This window comes from Simochromis diagramma, unplaced genomic scaffold, assembly GCF_900408965.1.
Source record: "Simochromis diagramma unplaced genomic scaffold, fSimDia1.1 OVJJ01000501.1, whole genome shotgun sequence".
Lineage (NCBI taxonomy): Eukaryota > Metazoa > Chordata > Actinopteri > Cichliformes > Cichlidae > Simochromis > Simochromis diagramma.
Window position 1 is genome coordinate 4,051,984 of NW_024387320.1, and position 13,918 is coordinate 4,065,901.

Consider the following 13,918-nt stretch of genomic DNA (forward strand, 5'->3'; position numbering starts at 1 on the left):
GTTTAAAAAAAGACTGTGCATGTTCTTTGGCCGTTAGAGGATGCAAATTTGATTTAATCCACAGGGCAGGTTTTTGAGCCATTGCTTTTGCAACTAGTTTCCTTATTTTTACTGTCATCAATTCAGGATTTCTTGCTTGAAGCATTTCTGCTACTCTGCTCTTTGAGCTTCCTGGTTTTTCTGGACAGCATTGCAATGCCATATATGTGTAACCTAGTTTTGTTAGAGATTTAAAAAAAAAATACAAATTTTCATTGTTGTTTCAGGTGTCTTTGTTTCAACAGAGATTCATTAAAAACTATAAAATCACTGAAACATGTTGGCAGTTTGTCAGTGACGCTACACAGTATTGTAGATGCCTCAAAACAATATTGCTCATTGCTTTAATGGTTCAGATCTGTTGCATACGCCTTTATAATTAGATGAAAACTCGGAATGCACTGCATTCAGCCATGCTCGTTCACCTCTTCCCTGGCTGAAAAATTGCGGATGAATTGAGCCTGTGCACCATGGCAAACAATATCGGGAAAGAAAACTGTGGTGTCATGAGATTTTGTGGTGCGTGACGTTTAAATGGGACATTTTTGTTGCGTAACAACTTAAGTCTGTTAAACTTTTTTTTTTATTTATTTTTTTTTGCATAAAAGAATGGCTGAGCCCTCATGCATTGAGATATAGAGGCTGATAGGTGCATGAGTGTGCACACAGACTTCTTCTGGTATGTTAGCAGTCGTTGCAGGAAGAGATTTTATTATAATTAAATTTATCTGTAAAAGGACCACCTGTGCTCTGAGTGTGTGTGTTATGTGTGCTCTCGATCTCCGCTCCCCTTCCTCTTCAGCGCCCTTTTCTCATCTGGTAATAATAGAGATGGAGTGATGCCTTAGACTGTTGCAAACTGTGAGAACTGCATGAGGTCATAATCTGTATAAGATAGTGCTTGTGTGTATGAGGCTGGACTTATTAGAAATAGCTGATGTCATGTAATAGCATAATTATGTCCTCATGCTTTTAACTTCCACAGCAGTCTCTCAGGGTCTCAATATTTGAAACCGTATCTGCTTTATTGCCACTGCACTGTGCTGTATATAGCTGTAATTTACCCTTGCCCCCCTGCTATCCTAACCCTCTTCTATCTTATCTCTAAATGTAAACTGTTATTCATGCTGAGACCTCTCACAAAATCAGCAGATAAAAAGAGAAAGGCCAGCGATGTTTCCCTTTTGATTAAAAAGATGCCTGCAGCACCTTGTGCGCTGAAGGGCTTAAGAAGGGTTTCAAGCAACTTTACAGCCCTTTGAGTCCTGACTGGTGTTGAAAGGCAGAACACAGCCTGCTAGATTACTGTTTGCCACATCACTGCTACAAACAGTTAAGGGCAGTCTATTCCTGTCTGCTGCACCCTTTGGAGACGGGGCACTGGTGGAGCAATGGCAGCTGTAGGTGACAAAAACACACAGGATTTGTGTTTGGGGTTGAGCTTTGCCCGCTGATCTGTGTGCATATCAGAGGAAGCAGTCACACATCCTTTGTGCTGGCAAATAAGACTGATTTTTTTTAATTATTTTTTGATTCTCGCAGCATGACCCGAAGACAACGTTTTCTTTATGACACACCATTTCCAGCCTGTATTATCGTCTCAGTGTTAAACGCAGACAAAATGAGAGGGTTTTTTTTTTTTTTTTTTGGATGCAGATTAGGGTGGCAGGAGGAAAAGGAGAGAGGAGAGGGAGAGGAGAAGTAGCACAGCTGGATTAAAGACTTATGTAACTGTTGGATCACAGCGAGCTGAAGTGGGAGAGGAAGCTGGGACAACAGCGGAATACAAATGTTGTCATGTTAAAGTAATCAGCTCATATTTATCCTTTGATAATGTTGCCGGTGTTTGTGTTATGAGGTATCCGGTGGCTCTTTAATGCTTTTGAAATGCTGTGCACGGGCTGAAGGGTCACCATTCCCTTTTTTGCTTGTTTGTTTGCGCCTGTATAATTATTTGTCCCAAACACAATTTTTAATGAATGATTAGAATCCCTAAATGCCCATATTGTCCTTAGGAGCCATGTTCTCTCCCTATTTTACCACTTCCTTTTTCATTTCACTTTATACCCCCCAAAAATAAATTTGATAAACAGCAGAGTCTAATAAGTCTCATTAAACCAAATAAAAAACACCAAGAGGATACTGTGGATATTTTCTGGGACACTAATCCAGTCTCATAATCACTTGACTAATGTTGTATCAGAGCATTAAATTGAGGAAAAAATCTTACATGTTCGATCTGCAGCCATTATAATGAAGCCTCTGTGATCTGTCTCTTTGCCTAATGAACCTGCAGACATGCTGTAGAAGTCTCTGCGTACTGTATTGCTGTGGCGATCAGTGACTAATGAGTGTCTTTTTTTTTGGTCAAGGTCCTCAGGCTCCTTTTTCTTATCCGTGTTCAGTGCGACAACAGACTTCAAAGCCTCTGTTAATAGGTTATTGCATTTGTTTTAGTGTTACCACCCCAAATTTACACAGAATTACTTGCTTTGCTCATTAGAGTGTAACAGAGTCCATTAGATGGCTAATATCGATGGGTTACAGCAGCAGTAAAATTAAAAGTTGAATCGTGCCAATTAAACTAAAGAAATGCACCAGGTGATGAGAGACAGTTATGCATGGAGTCACTGTAGCATCCACATAATACTCAAAGATAACATTTCTGAGGCTCTGTAGCAATATATATTTTAAAACGAGCTAAAATTGCTTAATAATATGGTCGCTAGCTTCTGTTTTGAATAAAGCTAAACAGCATCACGTCCTGCTCTGGAGTTGTGTACGTTGTCCATTCTATGTTAGCATGAGGAGTTCATTAAGGTAAGGCTCGCTCAGAGGAATTTGATCTGTCGGTTAATGAAGGATCACTGCTAAACATGCTGCGTGCAGCACAGCATGACTCGGCAGTGGAGGAAGTATGAGACATGACCATATAATCAAGCCAGTTAATGGCGTATGTCTTTTATTGCCCCTCTCTAGTAGAAAGGCACCGCATCACAGAGGTGGCATAGATGGCACTGCTGGGGTCGAGTTGGCGTTTTCGTAATGAAAATATATGCATTCATGGTGCCGTTAAGTGCTTATGGAGCAAAGCCTGTGTGAATGGTAGGCACATTATTACACAATGCTAGATCTGGAAATACTCTCATGGCTTTCTAAAGCAGCATTTCGAATTATAAACAAATGGCAAAGCACCTACCTAATAGGAGTGCTTCACACAGTGCAGAAACATAAAAGGGAAAGTTGTAGTGGTGGTTTCTTTAATTTAATTTTTTATTCTTTGCGGTAATAAAGTATATCCTGTCATTGTTGATGATTGATGGTGATGTAAGACCCGTCGCTCTGCTGGTTGAGGTTGTTAATAAAGACAAAGCCTCCATGTCCTGCTACCAGCCACCAAGCCACTTTGTCTGTTGGAGCAGCAGAGTGAAGAGGGAGCTGTGGGACACGGGTTGATACGGATCAGTGAGGATTAATGATCAGATAACTGCACACCACAATGCAATCTCTCTGCGTCTTCCTCCATCCCTCTCCCACAGTCACGCTGTCATAATGTGACACTCGCTGCCAGGAGATGATGGGAACAAAGGGAGAAAACACTGCAGATAGAAATATGGGGGAGATGGATGGTGAATTCAGAGAACTGTGGATTTGAAGAATGGTTGAACTAATGTAGAAATAGACAGAAGTAAATATTTCGAATGTTTAAGATGTAAGCGAGCAATTTCATTGAAATAGCAATGACCATTTTCCACATTTGTCCTGATTACAGTGCAAAACTTTAACCTGAACTCCCACTAATGCATAACGAATCTGAGGCTAGATTATTGTAATTCCTTATAGTCGGGTTTTCCTGATAGCTTTATGGAAAGTCTCCAGTTGAACCAAAATGCTGCTGCAAGAGCACTAACAGGAAGACAGATCACATTTCTCTCTTACTGACTTCTCTTCGCTGGTTCTTTGTTAAATCCAGAATTGAATTTAAAGTCCTTCTCCTCACATTTAAAGGCCTGAGCGATCAGGGTCAGTCACGTCGTAAAGATTTCATTTCACCATATTATCCACAACTGAGCACTTTGTGAGTTACCAAAAGTAGAAGGGGAGCCAGAACCTTCAACTATCAGCCTCCTCTCATGTGTGTTATCAGCTCTCAGTTTAGATTTGGAGGATAAACGCCCTCATACATGATTAGACTTCCTTTTCGATCAAACCTATAGTTGGGGCTGGATCAGGTGACCCAGGCTCAGACTTTTATCTACTCCTGTAGTTTGTGTTTTGTCCTGCTTGGTGTCTTTATTGCTGTCAATTAAGGTGAAAAATACATATGGTTTATGCATTTACTTGGCCACTGAAAGGTCACTGGTTCAAAAGGCCAAACTCTGTCAAATCAAATATGTGGAACTACTCCATGTGACAAGGGACCAGCTGAAAGTAGCTTCCTCTTGTCAAATAAAGTGAACCTCCCACCAAAGGCCCTTTCTATAGCAGGAAAAACCTGCAATGCCAAATTAGAAGTATTTGGAATTTGCCCTTTTAGTTGACAGTGCTTTCTATTCTCCAGCCTCCCATTTAGATCCCCGGTTTGTCCTTTGAATGGATCACATCCTTAGCTTGATTTGATGCAAGCACTATAACAAATTGTACAAAGCCGTCCTTGGTCCAATACACTGCTCTTAATATTAAACCATCAAATGTACTGTATGGTCAGAGAGTTTGATTGTAACCAAGTTTTTTGTTGTTGTTGTTGTTGTTTTGGTATTAACATGAACATGAAATTCCTTTGCACATCATGGTTATGTCGGGTATTTATAAGACGTTTAAAGTAAACAACTAAGGCTCAAGGTTAGGTGGCTTAATATTACCAGGACAGCTGTTTGATTTGGTCAGTTCCCTTTACAAAAAATAAATAAATGAAAGATTACTCGCACATGCTGCATCATGTCAGTGACAACTGCTTCTATTTTTGCCCTCAGCCCCACCTTCTCTCCCTGTTACTCTCCCTATACATCCTTTTCTTTGTCCTTGTTACCCTTTTTCTTCTGTAGAAATCTGTTGTTGCTGATTTCTTCCTGTTCTCTGCTTTTGCTGCTTTCGGTTTCTGCCTTACTTTGAGTTTCTTTCGGTTTCTTTCCGTTTTCAGTGTTTGTCTGGGTCATGCTGCTCCCCCACCCCGTAATAGTTTGGAGGGGTCTCCAGTCGGCTGACACTGTTGGATCTGTGTCTATTTTTATCTCACTGCCAAGCGTCGGATGCCAGGATCTGGGTCTCTTTGCTTTTAAGTTTTGCAGTTAGCTATTTGGGTGTCTCATCTTGCGTTGAATTCACTGTGATGTTGCATTAACCTTCATTTGATCTTAAACTTGTTAAAACTTGTGGATTAAGTTGACAGGAAACACATTTGGGACATGTACGTGCTGTGGACTGAGCACAAATGTATTAGAAGTTGGGGTTTTTTTTCTCACTGACAATAATGAGCTACGTCTCTGCCAAAAAGCTGAGGACGTTTGAAGCAGTGAAGCGCTACTTCCTCTAAAGTGCTTGTTCCAGAACTTTTCTGCTAATGGTCAACACTTCTGCTTTGAGCTGTGTCAGGTCGGCCGCTTTGCCAAAGTCTACGCTAACGGTGCCCACTCAGGCCAAAACATTAGGACTCGTGTAGACACAAACAGCCAAATCCTGGTCTCGTGATTCTTGTTTTGTCTCGGAGAGCTCTGTTACTGCAGTAGCTTTTAATGTGGGACATCTCTGAGAAAAAATGTGCTGCGGTGAAGTCCCACAGTGCATTCTGTTAAGCCCTGGGGATGGTTTGCATGCACGGGAACTGATGTGTATTTAATTTTTTAAAGTCAAGCCACTGAATCAGTTGAAAATTGTAAGAGCAACAACATAGCTGTGTTTTGGACCTGTGCAGATGGAAGAGAGCAGAGGGCTGACTGCAGAATATCCTGACTGTTCTGCAGGAAGAAAAAGATAAATGACAAATCCACTGTACCGTGACTCAGAGCCGAACCCACCTACACGCATCACAAACATTAACACATCCTTCAATTTGGATTGTCTTGTCTGTAAAGTTGTTTGTTAAAAGAAGTCACAGAAGTCGTGTGACACAGTCTTGTGTAACATTCTGTTGCAGTTTTTCATCTAGGACTCTGTTTTTCTTGATTCTAATCAAAAAAATGTATAAATACTGTTTGCAAGTATTTTTTGATTAGTTGTATATTATCTACAATAATGTATACTGGCTGCTCATATACCGGTAAACTATGCTTCCACGCTGTGAAGTCATGTTTTAAGGAGGTGCTGGTAAAATGTTGGTGTTATTCAGCTGCATCGTTTCAATTGATGTAAGCCAGATAATAGCAAGGAGGTCATTAATTGTAATCGGACACTTTGTGATATAACCCAGTAGGGCTGTTCATATAACGATATATATCAGATGACGATATAAAAACATCTATTGTTTCATTTTACGCTATCGTTTGTTTCGTGATGTTGCAAAATAAACTGTTTACGGCAATATTTTTTCATTATTTTGATGGTCACTGTAGGGGCTATATTAATTTCTTAAAGTTCTCACTTTCTCTTATATTTAATATAACCACACTACAGACAGACAAGCGTTTGTTTTTATGTGTTGTTGTTAGCAACAACGACGGTAAAACCACCGCGTGTCCGCTTGTTCCACATAAACCTTTCACAATAATGCTCAAGATCCTGTTGAGACTTTTCAAAATAAACTGAATCACGTGAAAGATGCAGAGTGTTTACAGATGAGAATTTAAAAAAGAGCCGCCAGGTGCTTAAAAAAAATAAACCTTAGACTCAAACGTTAGAACAGGCTTTTCCCTGCAGCATGCCGTGTAATAAATACTCACAAAGAAAACGGCGCCATTACAACTTATGTCTAAAAATGTATAGTTTCATGCATCAGTTAAAACACTTGACTCCAGGTACACCACGCCCAGCTGGAAACACTTCACGCAAGTCGAGCTGCCCGAGATTCACAGAATTTATAGAAAATGTTAAATTTTTGTGATTTATATCGTTATCGGACAATAGATGTCTTAATATCGGGATATGAGATTTTGGTCATATCGCACAGCCCTATAACCCAGTTTCTTTTCCCTACCTTCTATTGCTATTTATATCTGCATGTTATTTCTTTCTTCTGCAGTGTGTCGGGGAGGAGATCTGGGTGGACAGTCGGACGGTGTATATCGGGCATAAAGAACCCCCTCCAGGAGCTGAGGCGTACATCCCTCAGCGTTATCCCGACAACCGCATTGTGTCCTCCAAGGTGAGCGGTCCTCAGCCCACAAGTCACTGCTGTAACACTTTTTATCATCACGCAATGTTAGTTTTATACTCAGGCAACCAAGTAATCCTGTTTTGTAGCTGTGTTTCTTTTATTTTTAAAGGATGCTTTACTTTTTTTGTCTTTATCATTGTTTTTTGGCACAGGAACTGTTATGATGTTTGCTTTTCTTTTCTTCTAAATGCCTTTCTTCTAAATGTTTGCTGTTACTCTCTTCCACAGTACACCTTCTGGAACTTCATTCCCAAGAACCTGTTTGAGCAGTTCAGAAGAATCGCTAACTTTTACTTTTTGGTCATATTTTTGGTTCAGGTGAGATTTCGGCTTTATTAATGACAATTATTTTTCTCTTTAATCTGCCTACCGGTCGAGCACTGCAGGCACTGCATGTTTGTGCACTCTCTGTAGAAGATACTGTATATTTATGCCAGATCCTTGTAGAATTAGCAAATCATTTTTTTCCAAATTTTTTTGGGGGGGTTGGTTTCTGTCTTTTAAACACAGCTTCACAAGTTCTTTGGAAACAGTAATAGTGTTCTGTGTCACTCTTTGATTTCCACCCTTAATATGGATCTCTGGTTGTTTTAGAATCTGCTGATTTTACATTTGTCTGGAATTGATTCATAATAGCCAGAAGTCACAGTGGTGCTGTCTCATTATGTGGCTGTGTGCACTGTTTAATCATATGAGTGCTGAAAGCTGTTTAGACACTCCCTTATCGTTCATATATTTCAAAATAAGAGCACTCACTCATCTGAGGCTAATGCAAATTTGCAAAGTCAACATTCTCGAATGGATTGTTGTAGTGCTCTCTCTGTACCTCAGAAGCTTTTCTTCTTCTTCTGAACTGCCACATTGTATCAAATATAGTGGCTGAATAACAATGCAAGGATGGACTAGTGATAATAGTCAGATAGTTATAGTTCCGGTCTATTAAGGCAATTTCTCTTCCAGCAGTTGCCTTGATAGAAGAGTTTGAAACATGGCCACAGACTGGGTGCATGCATTTATTGATGATGGGGCGTGCTGAGAATGTGTTTGTAATTAATAACATTTTTTAAACTGAAATAATGACATTGCTTGCTGCATTTAATGTGTCTCTGAAACTGTAGGGGTGTATATGCTATCCCAGGAGGTTAATCCTAAAGGAAAAGATCAAATTTGATCCCAAGCTTGAAGTTTTAAAAGCTCTTCACTGATGCACATTGAACAGTGCTGTGTACTTGACATCCTATCTTCTATTTGTGGCCACTTCTTCACCCACACCACCCCCCACTCTACATCTTCCTCCTCCTGTTTCTTTCCCTTGCAGCTCATCATCGACACCCCCACCAGCCCAGTCACTAGTGGCCTGCCCCTCTTCTTTGTTATCACAGTCACCGCCATCAAACAGGTAGGATGCACACAAATATGCTTATATGTCCAAGAAAAATTGCCCGTGATTATCCTCTATACGCATCAACTGCTGGCCTCAAATACCCACGCACTCTCCGTTCTCCATTGCTCTATTATCTGTATATACACATTCCACTCCCAGCAAAGGGGCATGCCATTGAATCTGTCTGCTGATGTGAGAAATATGATCATGAATGGTCTCCTCTGTTAATCACTCGAACTGAGGATCCCGTGACTCTGGGCGATGCATCCTCTCCGTTCCGTCCCAGTACTGAGGGATGGGGTACTATCAGTGATAGATAGAGCTATTCTCGCTCAGGAAGCCAGAGCTTTACTAGGACATAAATCTAAAACATGACACATTGGCTACAAATCCAGGAAACGGGTCACCAAGCTCAGAAAGTGCGATGCTAATTAATTACTATGTATGACTTTGACCTCGTGCTCTCCTCTCTCTCGATCTGGTGCTGGCCCCGATTCTGCTTGTACAACAGTCTATATTCTTTGTTTCTCCACTGTCAACACACACACACACACACACACACACACACACACACACACACACACACACACACACACACACACACACACACACACACACACACACACACATTTATTTCCTCCTTTTTTTTCCCGCCTCCCCTTACAATCTCGTTTTCTATCCCTTGCTGCAACCCACTTGCTGCATCTCTCTCAGGGCTACGAGGATTGGCTCAGACACAAAGCTGACTGCTCTATAAACGAGTGTCCGGTGGACGTGGTGCAGCAGGGGAAGGTGGTGAGGACACAGAGTCACAAGCTACGGGTAAGAATGGCCTCATTAGAGCAGCATAGCACCTGAGGCCACAAAGCAACACTGCTGTTCTGCTGCATAGCTCACTTTTTTTTTCCCTGTAACTGTCGCTCTCACCAGCCCACCCCTTTCTCTTCCTCTCTGCAGTCCTCTCGAACTTTCTTTACTGCTGCTTTTGCTCTCTCTTCACTTTCCCACCAATTAATTTCCCCGAAGCTGTGATAGATTGTCCCCCGGTGTAGCACGCGAGTCCCTCGGAGGACGAAGACGACTGATGTATTTCACGATTTAGGATATTCCTGTCATCATCCTCTGTTCTCTTCTGTCATTCTGATGCAACAGTAAATCTCTGTTTGGTGGTGTAATTCAGTTTGCCATGATTGCAAATGATTTTCATAATTTTACATCCCATCTTTGATCGAACTGGTAGTTGTTTTTTTTTTTTAATGTTTCCATCTTTTCCATCTCAGCTCACATAGGATTTCACGTTATTCCAGTATTATCTTCTCAGCCCACTATCCGATTCTGTTCACTTTAATGCACAAATGAACTCTTCTTCTTTTTATAGAGCCATTACACCTCTTTCTGTATGAAAACACACTGGAAATAAGGCTCATTAATTTGCATTTATTAGTCTGGCTTTATTTACAGCAGTGCTGCTCGTGGTACCAAATGCAGGGGCGAATGCCAATATTTCTGTGAAAAATTTAAACTAGTGTCACTCAGCTGGCATGCTGCTCTGCAGTAATCTGTCCTGTAGCATCCAAGTATGAATGAAAACATCAGACTGCTTAATACTAGCCCATCACCTAAAATGTAGATGCATAGAATAGAGCGTGACCGATATTATGTGTGTGCTAATATCAGTCTGCTGATGAATCTGCATTGGCAGTTATAGCAGCCGATACATTTTTAATTTATCTGCTAGAAAAAAAGGAAAGAAGAGAGCGGAGAAACACGCTTCAACCGTGTAATGGGTGTTACAACTCTAAAACTTACCTGTTGGCGACACAGGAGTGCCTGTAGGTCACGAGGTAGACAGGCTGCTCCAGTCTCCATCAGTGAGATGCTGAACCACCAGTTGCTCTCTAAAGCGTTCATCAGAATATAGAAAACACTTAGAAGAAGCATAAAAAACAGTGTTTGTATAAATGGGTGAATGTGGCATGTTGTATAAAGTGCTGTGCCTGCTCAAGTAGAAAATCCCTGTATAAGAACCAGTCCTTTTTCCATTACTGTTTATGTCTTTGGACCGCCACATACACAGCAACCAGCTGATCTGAGGTGGGTAGAGCATAAATGAGCAATCGACGACTTGTTGAGACAATAAAATGAGATCATTTTTAAACTGCATTGCCAATTTATTATGGACTCATAAATAACGACACATTCATTCTCGTTTTGAAGCATTGTTTTTTCATAATATGTAATTGGTGCTGGTTACATGTCGTGTCTGCTGCTCTTAAAGTAGAGTTAATGCAGACTATGTGGGAACATCAGTATATAGTTTGCACAAATCTACCAAGTGAAAGCCCAAATGCACAAATATACTTTTTTTTCTTTTCTTTTTTTTTTATGTTTCCTGCCTGGCTTTCTGTCACTGTCTCTTTCCTGTCTTTCTGCCTCTCTCTAGCTGTCTGTGTCTGTCTTCTGGGGATTGTTTTTTCTTTAGTGCTAAGGTTTCTTCCTTCCATAGATCAGAGAGGATTAAAGTGTGAATTGGGAGCAGGAATAATGATGAATACATTAATCATGCAAAATCAGAGAGCGTGTGTCATATGTATGGTCACCGTGGAGATGGGATTTATCAGAGTTTAAGCTGCTCTGCTCGCATAATCCATTATGCAATTTCTGATTTTATTTTTTTAATTTTTTTAAAGCGAGATGGTAAAGGATTTCTAACAGGTTTGTCAGTCCCTGTCACTAATTCTGTGTTTATGTATTTATTATTAATGATATCGAAACCACTTTTTGTCCTCTTCCAGGTGGGGGACATTGTTGTGGTGAAGGAAGATGAGACGTTCCCCTGTGACCTCATTCTTCTCTCCTCTAGTCGCTCTGATGGGACCTGCTACGTCACCACCACCAGCTTGGACGGGGAGTCTAGTCACAAGGTGCCACAACTAGTGAAACTGTTTGAATCAGTCTGTTCTCAACTTGTCTTTATATCCATCCATCCATCTTCATCCGCTTTATCCGGGGCCGGGTCGCGGGGGCAGCAGCCTAAGCAGAGAAGCCCAGACCTCCCTCTCCCCAGCCACCTCCTCCAGCTTATCCGGGGGAACACCGAGGCGTTCCCAGGCCAGCCGAGAGATATAATCTCTCCAGCGTGTCCTGGGTCTGCCCCGGGGCCTCCTCCCGGTGGGACATGCCCGGAACACCAACCCTAGGAGGCGCCCAGGAGGCATCCTTGTCAGATGCCCGAACCACCTCAGCTGGCTCCTTTCGATGTGAAGGAGCAGCGGCTCTACTCTGAGCCCCTCCCGGATGGCCGAATTTCTCACCCTATCTCTAAGGGAGAGGCCAGCCACCCTTCGGAGGAAGCTCATTTCTGCAGCTTGTATCTGCGATCTCGTTCTTTTGGTCACTACCCACAGCTCGTGGCCATAGGTGAGGGTAGGGACGTAGATCGACCGGTAAATTGAGAGCTTCACTTTTACACTCAGCTCTCTCTTCACCACGACGGACCGGTGCAGCGTCCGCATCACTGCAGCCGCCGCACCAATCCGTCTGTCGATCTCCCTTCTCCCATCACTCGTGAACAAGACCCCGAGATACTTGAACTCCTCCACTTGGGGCAGGAGCTCATCCCCGACCCGGAGTGGGCACTCCACCCTTTTCCAGCTGATTGTCTTTATATTTCCTGTCAAAAAAGAAGTTTACATAGGTCCTTAAATTAATCAGAGTTAAGGCCTTCTGAAGCACCAAATCACCACAAATAAAAGTCTTTTATGAAATCAAACAATGCCTGTCTGCTCACAAAGAACAACAGTTGTTATGTAACAGTGTAGTATTATCCAATGCTATTATTCTCTCCCCAAACTGTTTTAGTCTCCCTAACAAAAAAGGAAAGCATCACTGTTTCCAGGCATACGGAGAAAAGATTATTGTATGTATTATGAAAAAAAAATATCTCACATCCATGAGTTTGCATTGTCAGGACTATTGATTATTATAATATTGATTAAGAAAAAATGCAGGAAGCTAACGCAACCATGTTCATCATTCTAGTAAATATGTAATCTCAACACTATTCTGCAGTGTTTTACTGTAAACCTATAAACCTTATGGTTTATAATTTGGGAGTTTTTAATTACCTGGAGTAAGAAAAGTCTTATGTGTTACAGATTTTAAATTGTGTGAATATTGCCTGTAATTATTACTAGTTATCTGCTGCAGTGCACTATTTAAGCTGCTTTACCCTGCTCACAGTTGCTGGGCTCGTGCAAGCTGCTTTACAACCCTGCTTTTTGGCTGTTCGACTAAAGGTTAATTTATTACATATTTATTACGCTATTTTCCAGCTCCCTGACTCTGCCAGTATTTAAAAGATTCATTTATTTTAAACTGTGCCAATCATTTGGCTCCCTTCTCTTAAAAGTTTAACTCCCCTTAAGTTAACTTTCTTCTGACCCCACAAATAGGTGGGCGGGCCTGCTGTGCTCCCAGGCAGAGCTGTGTGGCCGAGATGAACATATTAAGGATATCTTATCTCTTTGACATCATGAAGATCTAAACGTTTAAAAAAGAAAAGGTTGAAGTGTTTGGAGCAGTCCCAAGTCTGAGGTTTTGGCTCACAGGGATAAAATTATGCCCGTGTTTATTATGAACACGAAGGAAAAACAGAAATGCCATAATGACCTTTCATTGGGTGACACTGGAACACAGCAGCGAACCTTCAGATAAATGAAGTATGATTGTATTAATGATTTATTGTCATTTCATACATTCTGCAAGTAGCGACCATGTAACGATGAATTTAATTGATCCACGTGCCACTTTAGGGTAAAAATCCAGTTGTCTAATGTACAGATTTGTTGCTAATAATAGCAACGAATAATAATAGGACAAATATCTTTTTGGTTGGTCTGAAAAACGGAGCAGTTTAAGAAGGCACCCTTAAGGTTTAGCGGGAGTGTGATGTTTCCATTTATTCTACTTTCTCATGTTTTCTGTCAGTGATTATTCACAAAAGATAATCAGCAGATTTACTCAATAATCAGAACATTAACTGGCTGCAGCCCTGCACTTTTCAGGCAACATGCACCTACTCATAAATTCATAATGATCGAGGTGACACACTGGCCCACCTCCATAGGTGATCACTGGTGTCACTCACATGATCTTATGCATGGATGATCATATGCATACACAAA

At 41.2% G+C, this 13,918-nt stretch overlaps 1 protein-coding gene across 7 annotated transcripts in view; it reads left to right on the top strand.

The window, feature by feature from the left end:
- Positions 1 to 13,918, top strand: part of LOC120717556 (probable phospholipid-transporting ATPase IH) — a 33,081-nt gene that overhangs the window by 1,785 nt on the left and 17,378 nt on the right. For all 7 annotated transcript variants that reach the window (XM_040005653.1, XM_040005654.1, XM_040005655.1 and 4 more), the window contains exons 3-7: positions 7,214 to 7,336; positions 7,577 to 7,666; positions 8,667 to 8,747; positions 9,447 to 9,554; positions 11,528 to 11,656. In XM_040005653.1, coding sequence (XP_039861587.1) covers positions 7,214 to 7,336; positions 7,577 to 7,666; positions 8,667 to 8,747; positions 9,447 to 9,554; positions 11,528 to 11,656 — 531 coding nt within the window. The remainder of the gene's footprint in view (positions 1 to 7,213; positions 7,337 to 7,576; positions 7,667 to 8,666; positions 8,748 to 9,446; positions 9,555 to 11,527; positions 11,657 to 13,918) is intronic.